This window comes from Sus scrofa, chromosome 1 (genome assembly GCF_000003025.6).
Source record: "Sus scrofa isolate TJ Tabasco breed Duroc chromosome 1, Sscrofa11.1, whole genome shotgun sequence".
Taxonomy (NCBI): Eukaryota; Metazoa; Chordata; class Mammalia; order Artiodactyla; family Suidae; genus Sus; species Sus scrofa.
The window spans coordinates 36,477,169-36,501,007 of NC_010443.5; the positions used below are offsets into that span (position 1 = coordinate 36,477,169).

At 35.2% G+C, this 23,839-nt stretch overlaps 1 protein-coding gene across 3 annotated transcripts in view; it reads right to left on the bottom strand.

Annotated features, from left to right (window-relative positions):
- Positions 1 to 23,839, bottom strand: part of CENPW (centromere protein W) — a 290,297-nt gene that overhangs the window by 71,476 nt on the left and 194,982 nt on the right. For all 3 annotated transcript variants that reach the window (XM_021088572.1, XM_013992579.2, XM_013992577.2), the window contains exon 3: positions 13,198 to 13,294. In XM_021088572.1, the coding sequence (XP_020944231.1) occupies positions 13,205 to 13,294 (90 nt within the window). In that variant the 3' untranslated portion in view covers positions 13,198 to 13,204. The remainder of the gene's footprint in view (positions 1 to 13,197; positions 13,295 to 23,839) is intronic.

A 23,839-nucleotide genomic window follows, 5' to 3' on the forward strand; every position in this document is an offset into this window, starting at 1 on the left:
TGAAAAAGTAAGTAAGTTTGACACAATGAGGAAAACTTTTGTGTTGGAAATGTTGACAGTGGAAAGGAGATTGATTAAAATTTAACCAAGCCAGATTCTAAGACAGCATGGTTGGGATATGAAGATTGAGAAGACTCAGCATGCAATACTAAAGAGAAATGCTTATTTCTTGATAATTAATAGCTAAAATAGGTACTTCGAACTTCTTTAAGATTGAACATAAAATGAAAACTATTTTAATTTCATGATGAATAGTCTCAGAATACTAAACATGTCTTTATTTTGTTTTACATTTTTGAGAGATTTGTAGCATAAGTCATAGACTCTTCATGCTTCATTTATAATCTTTATAAGAATTGAAATGTTTTCTAGAGTAGTTACTGTCCAAATATAAAAGAAAATGCAAAGAAAGACACTAGATATTCAAACTTTTAATAGTTTTCACAAAATGAAATCCAGCTCTTGATAAGAACACATACACATTCATACCTGAGAAGGTTATGAGAAGCAATATCATAAAAATTTGCTATTATTAATCAATATTGGAGTTCCTGCCGTGACACAGCAGAAACAAATCCGACTAGGAACCATGAGGTTGCAGGTTTGATCCCTGGCCTTGCTCAGTGGGTTAGGGATCCAGTGTTGTCGTGAGCTGTGGTATAGGTGGCAGACACGGCTCAGATCCCGCGTTGCTATGGCTGTGGTATAGGCCAGCAGTTGTAGCTCTAATCAGACCCCTAGCCTGGGAACCTTCATATGCCACGGGTGTGGCCTTAAAAAGCAAAAAAAAAAAAAAAAACAAACAAACAAAAAAAAAACCCTAAAATACAATATTGACTTATTTTCCTATGTATCATCTCATTTAATTAAAGTAGAGTGATGGCTTCTATTACATTATTTTAGAATAGTACCTTTGACTGTATTTCAATTTTATGAGTTATTAATTTCTGTTCACTATAAGATTAATTAGAGAGTACTATGTATCCACTTGTATTTGGCTTAAAATTTATCTTCAGACTTTATCCATATATAGAAATAAAAATCATCTACAAAGAGATTAAATTTTTAAAAAGAAGAGAGTGGCAAAATTCAATCCTTTAAGAGAGACTTCAAAGATAGCATTTTTTCTTCTTTTTTTTTAAAGGATAAGACTAATTAATTAATTAAACAATTTCCTGATCTTTCTTTTTTTTCCTTTTTACTCCTTTTCCTCTGTCTTTATTCATTAGCTGTGTTTCTTACTAACAAATCTTTGCTGTGAAATAATTTTTCAAGTTTGCTGCAAACTCTGCTTTAATTTCCTAGTAATCTGAGAAGACAACCACAGCTGCAATTTTGAGGCAGACAGTGATTCCTGATACTGACAGTTTTCCACAAAAATAAAAGGAAAAATAACTATTCCCACAAGTTTACCACAAATAGTAAGTCTGTGGCAAATTCTAAAATTTGTATACAATTACCATTGAGTTGAACAAAAACATAGTCATCCCTAACAATAGTGATCTCAAAGTGCTAAAATAAGAAAATTCAGCCAAGACCAACTGCATAACATTTTATGAAATATTTTAATGAACAATTCTTAATGGAAATCAACATTTAAGCCCAGTGTTTCTCAAATGGGGGTCTGTGGATTCTTCAGGAAAATGCAATTATATTCTTAGCACTCATGAGTTCTCGAATTTGAGAACTAATTTAAATTAATGAACAGTTTTGATATTTGCAAAATTGCATTATTTTAAGAATAATTCATATTTAATCTTCTATAATGATACCAACAACATGCTTAACCTGTATTTAAATGCTAGTAATTTAAACGATAAAACTGTACATTTAGCATTTTGAGGGACTGCTTAAAGCGTGCCTTTAACATGTGAGCTATTTCTACCAAGGTAGAGCAATTAAGTAGAATTAGGTAACTGAACCAATCTTTATCTTAAAAAACTGATTCCCAGTAAGACTGCCTGGATAAAGAATAAATTCACAGGGGTAGAAAGTCTTTCATCAAGAATATGTGAGAGGTGACACCATCAAGATGGCAGAATAGGATTGTGCCAGTCTACATGCCTCACAGAAACACAGATTTAATAACATATGGACCAAGATAACTTTATGAGAGAAACAGATTCCAGTTAAGAAGTTTCAGTTCCTCGGCTGAGTACAAAACCAAGAATAGCTAGATTGAAATGGGTAAGAAGAGCAATATCACTTTACCTGTATTAGCCCCTCCACAAGCTAGCACAGTCAGTAGCAAGAAAGATCAACTTGGTCCATAATTTTACCCTGGGGGGAAAGAGAGAGTGGAGTGTGCATCCAATATCCTAGGCCTTTCAGTCAATTGGCTAAGGACCAGTTCCTGTCTTACTTCACACAGAGCACTGACAGAACTGGCAAGGTCCAGACATCTGGAGGAGCTAAGAAAAAAGAAAAGGGTAAGACAGCTTACTTACACCAGCAGGGCTCTATGAGATTGCAAGAAGATGCACAACTCTAAATATTTCCCCCATGAGTGAGGGAAAGGAATGAAGTGTAAGCATGCATAGAAAAGGTTTGAGAGGCTCTCATAATCTCTTGGTAGTCTGAGTGGTGAAGGTTTTCCTCTTTCTCTATTGAAGCTAGCCCTTGAAGATGAAGGAGAGGCGGTTGTTTCTATATATGTGCAGTCTCTATCACAAATCTACAAGGAATATGAAGAATCTGGGAAATATGATACAACCAAAAAAACAATATAAATCTCCAGATATTGATTCTAAAGCAATGGAAATCTATACATAACCTGACAGAGAATTCAAAATAATTGTCTTAAAGTAGCTCAGTGAAATAGAGGAAAACACAGATACACAATTAAATGAAATCAGGAAATGAAAATATAAATAAATGAGAATATCAAAAAAGAGATAGGAAATATAAAAAAGAACCAAACAGACATTTTGGAGGTAAAGAATACAATAAATGAACTGAAAAATTCAATAGCTTCAACAGAAGGCTAATTAAGCAGAAGAAAAAAATAGCTACCTCAAAGATAGTTCATTTGCAACTATCCAGACAGAGAACAAAAAGAAAAGAGAATTAAAAAGAGTGGAGAAAGCCTATGGAATTTATATGAAGCTATCAAGTGAAGTAATGCACTCATTACAAGAGTCCCAGAAGGAGAAGAGAGAGAGAAAGGGGGCAGAAAGGTTATTTAAATAAATAATGACTGAAATCTCCTCAAATATAGGAGTTAGAAATGGACATCTAAATTCATAAATCTCAGAAGAATCCAAACAGGATGAACTCAAAGAAATCAACATTAGGACACATAATCAAATTGTCAAAAGTCAAAGGCAAAGAGAATTGTGAAAACAGTAAAAGTGATTCTTCATATACATGGGAACCCCCATGAGAACTTCAGTGGATTTTTAAAGAAGAAACTTTACAGAAGAAAATGGGATGGTATATTCAAAAGGCTGAGAGACAAAAACCTGCCAACCAAGAATACCAAATCCAACAAAACTGTTCTTCAAAAATGGAGAGAAAAAGATTTTTCCAGACAAACAAATCTGAGGGAGTTTATCACCACTGGACCTTCCTTACAAGAAATGCTAAAGGTAGTTCTCCATATTGAAATTAAAGGACACTAATGAGTAATATGAAAAACAATGAAAGTATAAAACTCAATATAAAAGTAAATATATAGACAAAGAATCTGTAATCCTGTAATGATGGTATGTAAATCAATTTAATTTTAGTATAAAATTAAAACCAAAAAATTAATGTAACTATAACAACAAATATTTGTTAATGAATACACTATATAAAAGATGTCAATTGTGATATTAATAGCATAAAAAGTGTGAGGGGATATAAAAGCAAAGAGTTTTTGTATGCAATTTAAGTAGGTATCTGCTTAAAATGGGCTGTTATAACTATAACATGTTTTATGTAAGTTCCATGATAACCAGAAGAAAAATATCTATAGGAGAAACACAAAAGAAAAAGGAATCAAAGTATACTACCAAAAAAAAAAAAAAATCAATGAAACAATGGGAAAAAAGTAAGAAATGAAAAGGGTAATGAAAGAACTACAAAATAGACAAAAAAAAATTTAGCAACATGGCAACAATTACTTTAAAAACAAATAGATTAAATTTCCCTCAAAATAAAAAAAAAAATAGAGTGGCTGGATGGACAAAGGAACAAGTGTCAACATATGCTGTCTACAAGAGACTCACTTTAGATTTAAGGATACAAATAGGGTGAAAGTGAAGGGATAGAAAAGGATATTCCATGCAAATGGTAACCAAAAGAGAGCAGGGCTGGCTATACTTACATCAAAAAATAAAGAAGCTTTAAGTCAAAAACTGTGACTAGAAACACAGAAGGACATTATGTAATGATAAAATGATCAATTCATCGGGAAGAAATAACAACTATAAATACATACATGCACCCAACATTAGAACACTTAAAATATAAAGCAAACACAGGACTAAAGGGAGAAATAGAAATAAACAGCAAGAAAATAAGAACAGGAGATTTTTTAATACTCCACTTTCAGTAATGGATAGAACATACAGACAGAACATCAGTAAAGAAACAGAGGACTTCAACAACACCATATAGCAAATGTATCTAATAGATATATATAGAACATTCCACCAACAGAATAAACATTCTTTTCAAGCACACATGGAGCATTTTCCAGGATAGATAACATATTAGTCACAAAAGAAGTCTTAAGACATTTTAGAAGATGACAATCATAGCAAGTACCTTTTCTAAGCACAACAGAAGAAAAACTAGAAATCAACAATAGCAGAAAAATTAGAAAATTCACAAATATGTGGAAATTAGTACATTACTGAAAAGTCTAAAAATAGTAAATTTCAGTTCTAGAGAGGCTTGAGAGTAGAGGAAAACAATATTCAAAGAGTCAGTGACATAATTTTTCAAAACTGAATAACATTAAATTCTCAAGCATAATAAATAAAAATAAACTCAAATTGTATCCGTCATCTTAAGCTAAATTATACTTCAGCAACAAATTACTGAAAAATCTTAATATCTTACAACAACAAAGGTTTATTTCTTGCTCATGTTACATGTTCAGTATAGGTTTACTGTACCGCAGGTTCATGTGTGCACTCCAAAATTTAAATCCATGGGCATTTCTTCTCTGAGGCATTGTTGGTCTTGTCACAAAGGGAAAATAAAGTACTGTAAAACCTTGCAATGACTCTTAAAGTTTCCACTAAGCTATTGCCCATGTCACTTTTGCTTCCATTTCACTGGTTGAAACAAATCATATAGATAATATTGATTTCAATGGGACAGGGTTGTATATTCTTCCCACATTAATATAATCTACTGTATTTTCATCTAGGGTATATTAACTAGTTTCTATTTTGGAAAACAGGAACAACTCTCAGTATTTCAAACAAAAACATGTAATGTAGAGAATTATTTACAATGTGTTTGATGAAAGTCAGAGATGCAAAAGAGAGTAGTATTATCTAGGTGTTGCTGTTTCTCTTTCTATTTCATCCACTAACACAACCATATTGCAGGAATCCAACAGCTCATACTCCTATGGACACTTAAATATCCGGGAGCCTACATTCTTACTGTTGTTGCTGCCGTATGCATGCTACAATTGTTCCCGCTACTCTTTCCGCTAGAGATTGGCTCCTGAGGCTACCAGACAGCAGAAGCTTCCATTGTTGGAACCGGAAGCCAGAGGTACCGAGGTCGTTGGAGTGCTGTTACTGCCACCACCAGGAACAGAAATAGAAGAACAAAAAATCAAAGACAAGGAGAGAAAGGATATACAAAGGAACACATTGATGAGATTAGATTGATGAGAACTGTAGCAGAAGCCAGAGACGATGCAATAACATATTTATAGTACTGAGGAAATATAAATGTTACCTTAGAATTAGACATAAAACTAAACTCATTCAAATGTGAAGCCTAAGTAAATATTATCATCAGGAAAATAAAGACTAAAATAGGTTACATTTTGCAGACCCCATGGTACTTTAGGATGAATTCTACTAAGAAGAATGTAAAAGAAGAAGAAAGAATACCAAAAGACATTTATAATATATTGGCGAAATTAACCATGATTTAACCAATAAATGCAAGAATAAAAATCACTATAAATGGGTTAAAAATAAGGTGAAACTAAAACGTAAGATCATGTATTTGGGAGATGGGAAAGAATATGAGGATAACTGAGACTAAAGCATCCTAAATTTCCATAGAAAAGTAGAAATATTTTAACCTATAGTTAAACAAATTTTTTTAATTTAACATAACAAATGAAGTATCATAAATAAACATACAGTATTGCTAACCATTAAAGTAAGTGAAACTGGAAATTCTTCCTCTAGGACTTCATTCCCACAAAATATTCTGATTATTTTGAGAGCTAAGAATATTTTCTGCACAGAGGTGGTGTGTAAAATAGAACTATAAAATTTTGCACCATACAAATATGAGAATTATTTTTAAAAGAAAAAACTGAAAACAACAAAAATGTTCAATAGTAGTCATATATTAAGAAATTCTGGATTGTTTTCCTCAATAAAATATTAAGTAGTCTTTTGATCATTTCAAATTTTTCTTCTTATATTGCATTTTCTGATAACTCTCGAATTCTAACAAAGTTATATTACATGTTAATTTCCTGGCATTAGGTCTTATTTGAGAAATTTAATATGTGTTCATTCTTGAGGTGTGGTAGTCAGGACAGAATTGATGCAATCTGGAAACACTGTGTATAAAGTGATGAGAGAAAGCAACAACTGGGTAGCAGCTTAGAATGGATAAAGCATTAAGGTGACAATCAACAGCCAGGATGCGTGTGAGAATACATGAGCATTCCTCTAGGACCCCAGAACTACCTGGGAATGGAGCCTGCTCAAAGACTTCCCGCTGATTGAAAAATGTGAGATAATAATATTAATATTACTAATATTAATATCTGGGTGTTAATGTTAGAATCTGGAAAGATCTCCTTTACATATGAAAAAATTCTTGTAACAGTGCTAAATGAAGATTTAATCTGATATTAATAATGGTCATATATGTTTTTGTATTGAACTGATATCGTCATGATCATATTATTTTGTTTGTATGTTTGTTTGTTTGTTTTGGCCATGTTCAGGACATGTGGAAGGTCTCAAGCTAAGGACAGAACTCCAGCTACAGCAACGACCAAGCCAAAGCAGTGACAACACCAAGTCCTTAACTGCTAGGCCAGCAGAAACTCCTCATATTATGTTTTTAAAGCCTATATACAAAATGACTTTCCTGGAAGGAGACACATCAACATGATAACAATGGTTGCATGTGTGTGGTCAGAACCAAAATCTCTTGTGATTTTCTTTATTTTTCCAGGTTTTTAAAATGAGCACATAAAGCAATACTCATTAGAAAAATTTCAGAATGATCCCATTGCCCACAGTGGGCAAAAGAGGGAGAAGAAAACCCTTACAGAATGCTGCCTGCCTAGACACCACTCATTCCCAAAATGAGCATCCCCAAAGTGAATGCTCTACACTAGACAGCTTTTTACCTTTGACCTAAAGAAATGAAAAAACCTCAGCTTGTGCTGAACCAGTTTTGCTTCTTAGTTTTAACCATGATCTGCGCTGCTGGCTGTTTGCCTCTTGTACTGAATTTTCTGAAATAACCACAAAAATATGTAATACAAACATTATTTTTCAAAACCCATCATTCATAAGATAACTATAATGAATTCCTCTGTAACAGACTCTCAAGGAACATTACATTTTCACTCTGAAGTAAAATAGAAGTCTGCATTACAACAGCCGGCAATTTTCTGACTTGCATTCTGGTGGTTGCCAAAAACTTTCTTATCCTGGGCTCTGAATTCAGAATCAAATGCAAACCACAAAAGAATTACAGAGACCCCAAGTTGCACTGCTCTTGGTAGCAAAAGAAAAACTTGACTCAGTTGGCCGTCAACAGAACAGAGGGATGTCACATTCTCACCAATCCCACATCATGACCAAGCAATGTGACTGCCTTTAGAGTATTGGCTAGAATTGTAACAATGGCAAATATTGACATGGCTTAGCATTTCCCACAAAAGTGTCTGGCAGAGTTAAGATATTGGTTATTGTTGTCTATTTAGGCCACCAAACCTTTGATTTTTCAAGCTAATGTTATTCAGTAGAGAGGAACTGGTCTACATGATACTTAATCAAAAACAGCAGCTACTGAAAGACTGACCTTAAAACACCCCTAGTAACAGCGCCTCTCTTGCTCTAGTTCTGACTATAGGTGTTTGTTAAGAACTCTAAAGTTTTTGTTCGATTGTCCCAGAGGAAAAATATCGATGGATATAGATGACCTTGAATCATTACCTCGTTTTATACAAATACGCCACTTTTTCTCCATCTGGAAAACAGTTCCATAGATTTCCTTATAATTGGATATTCCATTGATATCCAGTAGGTATTTTTTCAAAACAACTAACTTAATCCCTGAGCAACCTTTAAAAAGCACAAAACTATCTTTAGTGTTTACACTTGTGTAGCAAAGAATCCCTAAATTTGAAATATACAACTTTTAGATGCTTTAAAATTATTTGAAGTTTGAGATAAACTATCAAAGTGTTATTACAGGGAACCATATTCATGAGTTGATAAGAATATATATCAAGATCTATATTTAAATGGATGCCTCTAAATTGTTTGAATGAGCTCTTTCTGAAAATATTATCTTTTGCTTAACAAAGTCTTTTTTTAACTGATAATGCAAACATCGTTTTTTCCTATCAAAACTACAGGTATTTCAAATGTGCAGCAGTTTTCTAAGCGGGATCACCCATGTTCTGTGATCCTATATATGTAAGCAATGACTCACTTCTATGTAGCCTTATTTAAAAAGAGGTTACTGCAATCACTAATGATCACCAAAAATCTGTCAAATAATAATTGTAATAACCCAGTCATTTGTTTCTATGCTGACTTTTAATTTCACTGAATTCATGCTGTACTCTCTGAATTGAGGAACTATAATCTGGTAAAATGCTAAAACTCATGGTTTTAGATTTATACTTTTCTAGCTCTCCCCAACCCCATATGTCTCATTGTTTAAACTGGGGTGAGAAAACATTTTACTCCACTTCTGAGTACTCTATTGCCTGAAAGTACCCGAAGTGCAAAAGCTTTAAGTGCCTCATGTCTGCTTCTGAGCAGAAACATTTTTAATACAGTCTGTTTCTTACCCAGGCTTAATACTTAACAGATTGCCTAGTAGTGCAATCACCCTTCTGCTTGCAAAAAACCAAAGGGCTTCAACAACATGAATGAATCTACACAGCTATTCATTTCAGTGCTCTTAACCTCATCAGAGAGCCTGATAATCCTCAAATCATTTGTTGCCTTTTTGCACTGTTGCCTGGTAATGAAAACAGAGCCCTTCTTCCAGCCATCAGCCTTCACATCACCCTTTGGAAACACTCATACACACACATACACACACACATTCATACACATACTAGATATGTTAATATGACTCAGTGCTTATTTGGGGACTTCGATTAGCTTATTTGGACCCAAACAGGGCATCTCTTTGGGTCCTTCCCCTTTGGGCTCAATAACCTAACTTAACAAATCACATATTTGCTTAAGTCCTTTCTTTAATGAAAAGAAAATGATACGGAAAAAGTTGAATTTTTAATATCATTAATCTATAGCTAACTCAGCTTGCTGTCTTATGCAATACTATGAGAAACAGCTGGGCCCCACTAACCAGAAAGCACTTTTATGGTTTCTCTTAAGGGCCATTAAATCAATGTGATGAGAGCACAGCTGGACTGGATCCTGAAAAATTTATCAGATCCCACACAATACATAAAGGAAACACGCAGTGCTATTGCAGACTCGCCACCAGCTCTCTTGCTTAGACTGCAGGTGGAGTTTAACAGAAAAAGCAAACTCCCCTATTGAGTCCTTGAAAATCTGATTTTTCCCTGCACCTCTCCCCTCAGTGTGGGTGTCTTCTTAAAATACCAGTTACTCATGCAACTATTAAAAAGAATTTTCTGGCTGGATTTATTGGCATGACTAGGACATACAAGGACCTGCTTGGCTGTCCCAATATAGCTTTCAACACCAAGAGTCATGTTTTTTGCTTAATAAATTTTAGCACATGGTGGGTCCAAAACTACAGCCCTTGTGAAAATTTAGAGAGCACAGTGACTGAATAAAGGCTTCCAGTGAAAGGCCAATGCACGAGTAACAACTTCCACCTTATTAAACTGAAGCAAAAATAGGACAACTGCCAAAAATATGCATCAATTTTTTTCTTTTCTTATTTTAACTCCATTTTCTCCAAAGCTCTCTGTATGCTGAATGAAATAGAAAAAATCATTATTATTTAAAGGATATGGAAAAGTCTTGTAATGAACCAACAAGTACATATTAAGACAGTGATAGAACTTACAATGAGAAAATGGACCACCCAAATCTGCTGGCAATTAGGCATAATTGCTGAGGTGAGGGGTAACTTTTGGCCTCTGTTCTCTTCATCATTAAATCATAAGGAGAAAGATAAAGGCGTTATATAGCATGAATCTAAATCTAAGTGATGGAATCAATCTGCCAATATAACCCTAAGCAATGTATTTAATCTTTGGAATCTGTTTCTTTACAAAAAAAGAAAATGAGAATTTTCATCTGAGAATTAGAAGGAAAAATGAAATAATACATATGAAGTATTTAGTTCAGTGATCGATATATAGTCAATGCCTGCAACATCTTCTCCTTCTCTTTCCCCTTCTCCTCCTTCTTTTCATCATCATCACCCATCATCAATTTTCACCATATCACTCATCACTCCACGATATTGTGAATTCCTTGACTGTAGATAAAGTATCTTACTTATTTTTACATCTCTCATAACACGTTTAATGGATGAAAGCATTATTTAATCAAGCCTTGGATAATAAATTGCTTGTGTTGCTCTGCTAGATGAAGATGTCCTTCAACATTAAATCTCATCCCCAACATATGGCTTGAGAAATTTCCATGCTATAGAACTTACAAGTTCCTTTAAGAATCCACACTTGTCAAAATATAAATTGTTATGTTATATTTAATAGTGATTATCATATGTCATGGATGCCCGCAAGGACATACCTTAAATAAAAGATCAGATGGTAAATGCTACATCACAACATGATTATATCAACTGTTCTTACATAACAACCATACTAATAGTGGCCACATTCATATCTGCATGGTTTGAGGAATCTGCTCCAGGGTAACTTATTGTCAAAACAGAGGTATCGTATGAAATTTAAAACAAGAAATAGCAGCTTAAAATAAATCAGAAAAAATCAGACAAATAAGCTTAGTAAGATTATCTCCCAGAAAACACTAATGATATTTCGCCTATTATGGGCAGTTTAGGAACATAGATTTTTTTTTTCTTCTTTTTTCCTTCTTATATTGAGATCAAAAGTACACTCCTACTTCCTTTCCTCTCATAGTTATTTTAAGCTTAGCCAGACATAATAAGGACAGCCTTAAGCAAAAACAATGAACAAACTTAAATTTCAGAGGTTTACATTTTTTATTCAAGTTGAATTTTTTCAGCAACTTCCAGGAAGCTCAAGTTAAAACTACTTACATTGAACTTTTCATGCCTTATTTTAAAAACTCTCCCATACCCCCAACACACAAACATATCATATGGCAACTCCAAAACTAGAGGTAAGATATATATCTTTTGACCTTATAGCCTCTACCAATGAGGGTCCAGTAATCGCAATGTTCTTGCATATAATATGAAGATTCCTTTTATTTATAGTATAGTTTGGAATCATACAAACTCTGGTTTTAACCATCTGAGTACTAATCATTCATATATGATTTATGTTTATAACATAGTTTACCCTATTTAAGTTTGGCACAAAATGAAGGATAAAACCAAGGCCTGTTTCCAATTCCAGTCTAGTTAGTATCTCAGAATGCTCTGATTTTGGATCTTCTTATGATTTTCTCATTTCATCTACAGCATTTTATGTGAATTCTATATTCTGTTGCCATTATGGTTTAAGGGAAGAGTTGAGAAAAAGAAAGATGTAATTGATATAGTACAGGAATTAAAGTTATTAAATAAAAATTTATCTGAATTTTCTCAAATGTGCCACTCTACAACAAAAAGTCTCTCTCAATACTTTGATGAGGATAATAACTAAGCATCTGATCCAGATAAAAATAATATTGTGAATAAGCAGTATCATTGTCTTCTTTTTCATTTGAGTTAATCAATCAAGGTCCCCATCAAACTCAAGTCTGGACAATTTTATAGATTTGCTATTTTAACCAGGATTCATGTTGGCATTTAGAACATTATTAAAAAGCAGTGGGAAGTGCCATTCATCTCCTTTTGTCAGACTCAGAGACATACTCTCTATACTTAGTCAAAGGATGTGAAACTAAAGAAGGAAAAAAGTCATGTCACTGAATCAGCAGTAGCTGACGCAGCCAAGGGTTCTCACTTCTACCACCTTTCTGGCTCAATGTACAGAATTTTTGAGACTAATGTAGAGGAATAATTAAAGACAATAGGGACCCTCCAAATGGGCCCTCTGTGGAACAACATAAGCCTCCAGAACCCTTGTCTAAGCCATGAAGGCTTCACCATGTTTCCAGTTAAAGCCCATGCTGCAGCAGGCTCTGCAAGATGTCTCAGCTCTTTCCTCTCCACTTCATTAAAGCTCAGCATTGTTCTCCTGGGATACCTACACTGAAGTAGTCTCCAGCAAGGCAGCTGTACCAACTGCTCAGGATCTTCATCAATCTTCATTTGAGATCCCTAATTGAGGACCTCTGCCAACAAGCTGGGAGATGGCCAAGATACCTTCTGGCCAGCAAGACCACCCACTGACTCACAGAGGGCCTACCTCCAGGCAGATGCAGACCCTCCTCAGAGCCCTGGCTAAAGGAGGACAGACTGTATTCAGCCCCCATTGTCATTCTCAGCTCAGTGCCCTTGGGCAGAGAATGAGCTCCACCAGTGATTGCAGAGGCCCTGCTGCCCAGAGGTAATTTTAATCGTCCATTAGGAAACAATGCCACAGGACTTCAGATGGGCCACGCTTTCCCAGATGAATGTTACAATCACTGTCAGTAGACCATGCAGCGAATTACAGTAAACTTAGCTTGAGCTACTTACCAGAACATCAGATGGAGTGTGCTCTTGAAATAATCACCCCTTTTTGCTCCCCAGGATACAGAGTAGGTGTAGCTCCCACAAAGAGCAGAAGATAAGTCTGTAATGGTAGAAGATAAAGAGGAAAAAGTTGTAAATGAAGCACCAAGAATTGCCTCTGAAAGCATTTTGTAATATTAATCTAAGCTCAACAAATTCTGTAAATGTTGAGACTTTGCTTTTTGGAGATAGGTACTAATAACAGAACAAGATGATAGGTACTAATAACAGAATCTCATATCTTACATTGTACTGAATACCACTTGGCCATAAAAAGAACAAAATAATGCCATTTGCAGCAACATGGCTGCAACTAGAGATTATCATACTAAGTGAAGTCAGAAAAAGACAAATACCAGAGTTCCTGTCGTGGTGCAGTGGTTAACAAATCCGACTAGGAACCATGAGGTTGAGGGTTCGGTCCCTGCCCTTGCTCAGTGGGTTAACGATCCGGCGTTGCCGTGAGCTGTGGTGTAGGTTGCAGACGCGGCTTGGATCCCGCGTTTCTGTGGCTCTGGCGTAGGTTGGTGGCTATAGCTCCGATTCGAACCCTAGCCTGGGAACCTCCATCTGCCCTGGGAGCCGCCCAAGAAATAGCAAAAAGACAAAAAGACACACACACACACAAAAAAAAGATAAAAACAAATACCGTATGATAGCACTTATACGTAGAATCTAAAATAAGGCACAAGGAACCTATCTACAAAACAGAAACAGACTCACAGACATAGAGAACAGACCTATAGTTGCCAAGGCAGGGCAAAAGGGGAGAGGGATGGACTGGAAATTTAAGTTTAGTAGATGCAGACAATTACATTTAGAATGAATAAACAATGAGGTCCTGTTGTACAGCACAGAGAACGATATCCAATCTCCTAGGATAAACCATAATGGGAAAGAATATTAAAAAGAATGTAATATGTGTATAATTGAGTCACTTTGCTGTACAGCAGAAATTAGCACAGCATTGTAAATTAACTATACTTTAATAAAATAAATACATAAATAGTCCTCCCTCCCCAACTCTCATATATTAGCCTGGAGTTGCTTAGGAGCAGAGAACAATAATTACCAATAGTTGTCAACCTCTCATCACTCTGGAGATGAGAGCTCAGAAACTTAGCATGAAGAGCTACTGTGTCTCTAGAATTCCCTGTCACTTTCTGAATAGTGGTGATGAAATAGATAAAGTAAGAACATCAAACAAAGCATCATACTTCATAGAAGATCTGCTTCCCAAAGTACCCTGAAGCTAATTCTGGGACAAATTATAGATACTAGAATACTGAAAGAAGATTACATGAGTATAAAAGAAGAGAAACATTTCAATTCTTCCAGAATTGTCTTATGCCACCAAACTAGATAAAGAAAGCTTTATCTAACATCCTTAAGAAACTATATCCTAAATCTGTGAAGAATCTAAGGAGCTACAATATTAGTGCCTGAATTTATGAACAAGATAATTTTTAACATCTTAGAGCAAAGGGATGGAGGGAATGGGAGAGAGAGAAAGAGAAATCCTCAGCAAGTTCTTTAGATTTAATATGATAGTTTCCTTTTGATGTGGTCATTGCTACTGCTGACAATATATTGCTGATCTCTTTCATAGTTGTTGTAGATGAACAAATAAAATAACCAATTAACTTTAACCTTTTTTTGGCTGTTATGACTATTGGTCCTTTAGATGGCTCAGGAAAAGAGCACATTTAGATAATAACTGCCATTCACTTCGCCCATTTGTCCCCATGCAACATTTTAATGAAATGCTCAGATTTAGAATATTTTAAGTGTAACTAAAGCAGTGTGCAAGAGAAAATGCATGCATCTAGATGGCCAACAAGCACATGAAAAAATGCTCAACATCACTGATTATTAAAGAAATGCAAATCGAAACTACCACAAGATACCACCTCACACCAGTTAGAATGGTCATCATTAATAAGTCCACAAATAACAAATTCTGGAGGGGGTGTGGAGAAAAGGGAACCCTCTTGCACTACTGGTGGGAATATAAGCTGGTATAACCACTATGGAGATCAGTATGGAGGTACCTTAGAAAACTATACATAGAATTACCATATGACCCAGCAATCCCACTCTTGGGCATATATGCAGACAAAACTTTCCTTAAAAAAGACACATGCACCCACATGTTCATTGCAGCCCTATTCACAATAGCCAAGACATAGAAACAACCCAAATGTCCATCGACAGACGATTGGATTAGGAAGAAGTGGTATGTGTACACAATGGAATACTACTCAGCCATAAAAAAGAATGAAATAATGCCATTTGCATCAACATACTCAGTATGAGACTCTCATACTGAGTGAAGTAAGTCAGAAAGAGAAAGACAAATAATACCATATGACATCACTTATATCTGGAACCTAATATAAGGCACAAATGAACCTTTCCACAGAAAAGAAAATCATGGACTTGGAGAAGAGACTTGTGATTGCCAAGGGGAAGGGGGAGGGAGTGGGGTGATTGGAGAGTTTGGGGCTAATAGATACAAACTATTGCTTTTGGAATGGATTAGCAATGAGATCTTGCTGTGTAGCACTGGGAACTATGTCTAGTCACTTATGATGGAGCATGATAATGTGTGAAAATAGAATGTGTACAGGTATGTCTAACTGGGTCACCACACTGTACAGTAGGAAAAAAAAAACTGTATTGGGGAAATAACTATTAAAAATACTAATAATAAAATGCATGCATCTAGATTACCTAAGTTTGATAATACTTTTGGTGTTATTATGAACATTATGAAACTTAGAGGTCAAATATACTTTAAAACATAGTTGGTCTTCCTGTTGAACTTGTATATTCCTTGAATTCTCTCAAAATCTATTGGCAGCTTTCCAGTCCAGGCCACCATTAACTCTCAAACAGACTATTCTCTCTTGTCACACTTCAATTCAACTTCTCCTGCCCCTCAGCATCTTTCCACTGTCATTCTCTCTCTCTGATACATCACTCACCCTTCAGGATTCAATTTAAATGTCATCCCCTTTCAAAGTTTTCCTCAGCTTCCCTCTCACTCCTCCACTCTACAGCACTTGTCCTCTATTTGAGCCTATCATTCATTGGTGTGTTGGAGGCAAATCACACTAGAGCACCAGAACAAATTATGGACATTTACTCTGAATTTCATGTTCAGTAATCTCACACTGGCAGCTTGAAACTGGCTAATACAGAAGTATTTATTTATTTATTTATTTATTTATTGTCTTTTTTTTTAGGGCAGCTCCCGTGGTATATGGAAGGTCCCAGGCTAGGGGTCAAATCAGAGCTACAGCTGCTAGCCTACGCCGCAGCCACAGCAATGTGGGATCCAAGCAGCATCTGCAACCTACACCTAGCTCATGGCAATGCTGGATCCTCCACCCACTGAGTGAGGCCAGGGATCAAACACACATCCTCATGGATACTAGTCAGATTCATTCCCACTGCACCACAATGGAATTCCAATATGGAAGTATTTAAATTACATAAATTGGAAAATGCTACAAATTAAAGAGTCTTCCCTGTGTCCCTCCGTCCCAACTGGTCTTATTGCTCCAATCACATTCACCAAAAAGCTTATAAATATTTGTTATTATATATTTTATTGTGTGATCTTTGCTGAATGTTTTTCGTGACTTCTCCTTTGATCATAAATTCCATGATGTCAGAGACTTTATCCCTTACTGTTGATTCCAAGCCAGTGCCTAGAGAATAGAATATGGTCAATTCATGTTTAATAAAAAACAAGTCACTAATTTACATAAAATACTTAGTTACAAAATATTTATTTTAAAACTAATGCATTACTATTGCAAAAAATCGGAAAAACCACATATGGTAAATAAAGTAAATGTGTGGAGCCTACCACAGAGGCAATCATGGTTTAGATTTTGGTCAATATCATTTAAGACCTTCTCCTATTTACAAATATATAGTATGGATGTATGTGTGCAATTTTATGATTTTTACACTACATATTGTGTTTTAAGATACATTGTGAATGGTTTTACATGTTGCATCTTTCTATGTTCATCATCTATCTATGTATATAGATATATAATATTTACAGTACCAATTTAATGTCTTTTGAATGTATCATTTTTTTTTACCAATAATCTGTTTGGGAAAATTTAAAGTTTTAGATGTAATCAATAAATTTGTAATTAATATTCATATCATTTCTTTTTATTAATCTGTGGTCATTTCCTTAACATAGAGTACAGTATGCTACTGGTTTAATTTTTTTTATAATATGAATTTCCAAAGTACTTTTTGGCAATGGAAATTAACTACCTTCATTGTACATAAGGGCCTTTTTCTCCAAACACTCTCAATCACTGTATATTAACCTGCATGTCTCCCAGAGATGAATAAAAAATAAATCTAGCTTTAAGTTATATTTCTTTAATTTGAAAAAGGTTCAGTACATTAGTCAAAGTAAAAAATAATAACCTAAAATAATAGAAACTCCAGAATATAAACCATCCCATTATTTGGCAAATATACTCTTTCTCTCCTTAAACAACTCTGCTAAGTTTTTTTGAAGCAAGATCCTCTGTCAAGCTCAAGATCCGTTCTGAAAATCTGGCTCTGCAAATTTTATGAGAAAAACAAATTTGATGAGGAAAAAAAAAGGTGAAATGGGGATGATAATTTCCTCCTTGGTGACTACGTGGAGCATGTGCAGAGAATTTTATCAGTCAGGAGGAACCAATGGCAACCTCTGTAGGACCTTCAACTTTAGGGCTCCTGCCATCCCTAGGAGCTATCCAGGGTACTGGATTGAAGCTCTGTCTGACCCAAAGGACAAGAGTCCCAGGTCTCTGTGATTGTAACCTCTGTAGTAATTCCACCTTGATGTCCCAAATTCCAGCTACCACTCCAAAACCATAGCTATCCTGCACAGAACTAAATTAAAAAAAATCAACCAACTGATTTTCTCAACTATGTTCAAGGAGGGTTTGCCTAAACCTTTTGCTTACTTGCATACTCCTTGGTCCTGTAACCTGTCATTTATGCCTCCAATTAGCCTGATACCCCAGCTGAATATCTAAAACAAACACCTTAGTAATGATTGCCATTTTCAATGGAAACTATCACCTATTCGTTGTTTACATCTACCTGTAAGGAAAATTTGAGGGGTGTGAGCAAGTTTGCAAAGACCAGAAAAACTCCCACTGCCATGTGGTCCTCCTTTTTTTCCTATTTCACCATTACTTCTCCATGAATTCAATTATTGATAATATGTACCCTTCTTTTTATCTAATACATTTCCTTATTATCTTCAAGCTTGACTACTCTGGAGCTTTGAAGAAATATTCATTGTATTATATCAACATTTTAAGTCTCCCTAAATATTAGTCCTCTTCTTCTGAAAACTGGGCAGAAGGAGAATATCAAGTGCAGTGAACCCATGGGTTGAAACAGTTGTATGCATGTTTCACATATTAAATAGCTAAGGAGAATTATGGACCTCTAAAAATTTGGGTCTTTCAACTTAACTGTGACAGTGAATTGGTCCCAAAAGAGGGTTGAAGCCATTGCTTTGGGTAACAAGATGTTTGTTTGTTTGTTTATTTGTTTGTTTTTTACCTAACTGAAGCATGCCTTTTTTGGCTTTTTATATGGACCACTCCCAAAAAAGTATAGAAAAATAAGAAAAAGCACTCTTTGTCCTCTCTTTTACATGGAGACCACTGCAGCTATATTTTTACTTCTAGAAAATAACCTAAGAGAACAGATATTTTTATTATGTCACGCAGGAATTCTCCAGATAGGCAGCACCTCACAATTAGGTCAAAGCAAAACTCATGAACTAAAATGTCTACCAACATGTATGGAGCCAATAATCGGCTTTTAAAACCTACTTACTCTTATAAAAATGAAAAGACAAAAAAGTAAAATTGAAAATTTGAGAAAATATAGAATAAAAAGCCTAAAAGAGTATGCTGGATGACAAAATTCCTCTAGGCTGGATAATATTGCATTCATGGAAAGGAATGACATAGATAGCAGGATATGAAAAAGAGATTAAGAAGGACTTTTAAAAATTTAAAGCATTTGCAAAAATAAAAATTTCTAAAAATAAATACATTTACGAAAGATTTTTAAAATCATGACATTTCAGAATATTAAAGATAAAGACACTAAAATATTGTGGGAATGGTTATGAGGAATTTTTTTAAAGGTATCAGTCAAATAGTAAGTTACTGTAAAGACTTTTGGGAAAAGTAAAGAGTCAGAAAATTTACCATCATTGCTTAAGAAGGTGTTTGAAGATACACATCATTAAAATGAGAGGACTGACCCAAAAAGTGAATAACATAAGACACAGAACAATGAATTTAGCCTTCAAAAGCCATCAAAAGAAATTACGGGATGACAACTGCATCAGCACTTGATTGCACCTATACTGACAGATAATGTAGGAAAGCATCTTGGAATACAAGGCCATTCAAGAGAGTATATGATACAATGAAGTTTTAAAATTTAAAAATGGATGAAATCTGACTCAATAGCCTGTATATTTTAAAGCTATCTTTATACATTTCCACACTTGTGCCAATTTACAGCTTAAATTATAGCACAGGTAAATTTTAATTTGTTACAACCATATCCAAATCCTGGGTATCACAAGTTTAAAAAACACATTTTTGTAAATTTTTCTTTTGGCCACACCCACGGCATGCAGAAGTTCCCAGGCCAGGGACTGATCCACAGCAGTGACAGTGGCAAATCCTTAACTGCTAAGGCCACCAGAGAACTCTCAAAATACACATTTAAAAGCCTGAAATTTTAGAAATAGTTACAAATTGAAATTAAAAGGAAAGCACAAGAGCACTTAAAAATCAAGAAAATAAAGTACAATTACATTGGATATAAGGCTGGAGGAGATAATTCTTTATGACCAGATAATTCTTTGTTGTGGGAGCTGTCCTATGCATTATAGGATGTTAATAGCATCCCTGACATCTACCCACTAGATGCCAGTAGCACCTTCCTTGTGTTGTGACAACCAAAAAAATGTCTCCTGACATTGCCCCTATTCTCTAGGGGACAAAACAATATCTAGTTAAGAATGATTTTATCCTTATCATCCCTCATTTAAAAAAGTTATGATTTATATATTTATTTGAAAGAATTTCATTAGTAACATTACACATCTATTTGAAAATATTAAAAAGCTTTAATTTTTTTAGCCACATTGCATATTCCTACTAATCCAGATTGATCTTGTACTCAATTTGTTATAATTAATGACCTTGCCTGTGTTTATAGAGGCTAATCCTTCAATGCAGAGACAATGGTGTACAGATGAGTATAACTCTATCAAAGTACATTTTCCATGTACCTTAGCTAGCTCTTAGTTATGATATTTGGAAAGACATAACTTTAAAAATATGTTTAGAAATCATAAAATATTTAGTTATTAACTTTATTGTCACATTAAACTATTAGGTCAAAAAAAAGAATTCACAATCAAGGCCTCAGGTTCTGGGATGGCTTTTAAATTTTTTTTTTTTTTAACTACAGAATTAGTATGTGCTGCTTCTAAGGAAAGGTGTGTATGAGTATAAACACATATTTCCTTTCTCTCTATTCCAAACTTCTCCTTTCTTTGGAGAATCTTTTTGATTTGTCTTGTTTTGTTTCTGGGATTTTTTTTTTTTTTTTTTTTTGCTTTTTAGGGCTGCACCTGTGGCATATGGAAATTCCCAGGGTAGGGGCTGAAACCAAGCTGTAGCCGCCAGTCTACGCCACAGCCACAGCAACATGGGATCTGCTGCATCTGCGACGTGCACCACAGCTCGCAGCAATGCAAGATCCTTACCCACTGAGTGAGGCCTGGGATTGAACTCGCATCCTAATGGACACGAGTTGGGTTCATAACACACTGAGCCACAACAGGAAATCTTGGAGAATCACTGTTCACAGTTAGGTATGAACATTTCCAAAGAATTTTCTGTGCACAAAGACATAGATATCTTAATAGCGCTCATGTAGTTGAACTACGAAAAATTTCAAAAAGTTTCTATGCTTTCCTTGTGCATAGTTTGCTCTATTCAGACAAACCTATAGATTCAAAAAATAAATGTGTTCTCCTCTGGCAACTCCAATTTTTTCTTCATAAGAGAAAAGCGTGGAAAGCAATTCAAGAAAACCTTGACAGAGGCGTGTTAGAAAAGCAACACTCTGGCTGATTGTTTTTTCCTGTTTTCCTACTGTTCCACACCACATTTCAAATGGAAACCTAAACTTTTTCATTTGAAAATATTATAAGTCCTCTAAAAGAACTATTGAATACTAAAAAAGGAAGCTACCTGCATATTCTAAGGTAAATTTTTAGTGTTTAACATAATGAAATATATTTTTAGTCAATTAAAAACTTACTTTAAAACTTTCAGGAACATTTTTTGACCTGAGTTATATATGCCAGAATTCTGAAGCCAAAAGCAATGGAGCTAGTCCAAAGATAGACATTTACAGACAGCTCTTGTCAACACAGTGTTTCATTTTGTTTTCTCACACACATGCACCTCTAATAAGCCTTATGAACACATGCCAATTCCCCTGTGCAGAATTAAAGCAACAATCACATTCCCAGATCTTAGGAAAAGGGAAGTTTTCTAGTACTGCTACCCAGTGGTGAGTGAAAAAGTTGCTAAGAAAACAGGTATTTTAATCTCATATCTTCCCTTCCATACCCCTGCATATTCTTTTCCCCATTTTAAATCTACCTTCTAACCGTAATCCTGTCCTCATATCTGTTTTACCTCATCCTTTTAAATCCAGCCTTCTGTGGACTGCCCATCCAAAAAAGATTTCCCTTACTCTATATGCCTGAAACACTATGATTTTTATGATACTAACCTATAATTAAATTCTCTGATGAATATTAGTTATTTTTAATAGTAGTTTTCCCTCTTGGACTTGATCATAAGGTCTTGTAAGTAAGACCCTATTAGGTTCTTCATCGTTTCTTCCACTACATCAAACATTTGCTAAGCATCCAGGCTCTGCTAAGAAAAGTCTATGTGGAAATTTCCATTTTTTTCTAAAGTAATGTTTTATCTCTCTTTAGAGACTCAGTGCCTCTCCTTTTTCTGCAAAAAATTGATCCCCAGCTTATTTGTGGCAGGTGCTCTGATGTCTGCTTTCATCTGCTCAAATGGAAAGATTGTAAGAGATAGTCAGCAGGATGGGGTGGGTACGGCTTCTCATATCTACATTTCACTTTCTGTGAATGTGGATCCATTTCTCAGGAGGACCCCTTAGAGAGGGTTCACCCTACCTGTAGCACTACTTGAAGAGCCATGCAAGAACAAGCCACACTGATTAAACCTCACTGACATTGTTTCATATTCTTTGAAATAATAGTACCTATCTTCCTTAGCTGTCAGGAAGATTAATACAATAACAATATTTGAAAGAATTCATTATTAGGGAAATGCGAATCCAAAAAACAGTGAGGTACAACTTCACACTGGTCAGAATGGACATCGTTAATAAGTCTACAGATAACAAAACTGCAGAGGGTGTGGAGAAAAGGGAACTCTCCTACTCTGTTAGTGGGACTGTAAGTTGGTATAACCACTATGGAGGACAATATGGAGGTTCCACAGAAAACTAATGATGTCATATGATGCAGCAATCCAACTCCTGGGCATATACCCAGAGAAGACTATAACTCAAAAAGATACATGCGGCCCTATGTTCATTGCAGCACTAGTCACAATAGCCAAAACACAGAAACAACCTAAATGTCCATCAACAGATGAATGGATTAAGAAGTGGTACATATATACAGTAGAATACTATTCAGCCATAAAAAGAATGAAATAATGCCATTTGCAGCAACATAGATGCAGCTAGAGATTCTCATACTAAGCGAAGTAACTCAGAGAAAGACAAATACCATATGATATCACTTATATGTGGAATCTAAAATATGGCATAAATGAACCTATCTGCAAAACAGAAACAGACTCACAGACAAAGAAGAGACTTGTAGTTGCCAAGGGGGAGGGGGTAGGGAGTGGGATGGACGGGGAGTTTAGGGTTAGTAGATGCAAACTAATACATGTAGAATGGATAAACAATGAGGTCCTGCTGTGTAGCACAGGGAACTATATCCAATCTCCTGGGATAGACCATGATGGAAAATAACATAAGAAATAACATATATACGTGTATGACAGGGTCACTTGCTGTATAGCAGAAATTGGCACAATATTGTAAATCAACTACAGTTTAAAAATATAAAAAAAGAAAAAAAGAATTCAGCAGTGAAGGGCCCAGAGGTAGCATTATTACTACTATCAGTACTATACCATGGGGTAGCCACTGCTTTGTCCTTTTTTTTTTTTTTTTTCCTTTGCTTTTTTAGGGCTACACCTGTGGCATATGGAAATTCCTAGGTTAGGGCTCGAATTGGAGCTACAGCTGCCAGCCTACACCACAGCCACAGCAACGTGGGATCTGAGCTGTGTCTGTGACCTATAACCACAGCTTATGGCAATGCCAGATCCTTAACCCACTGAGCAAGGCCAGGAATAGACCCCGCATCCTCATGGATACTAGTCAGGTTTTTTAC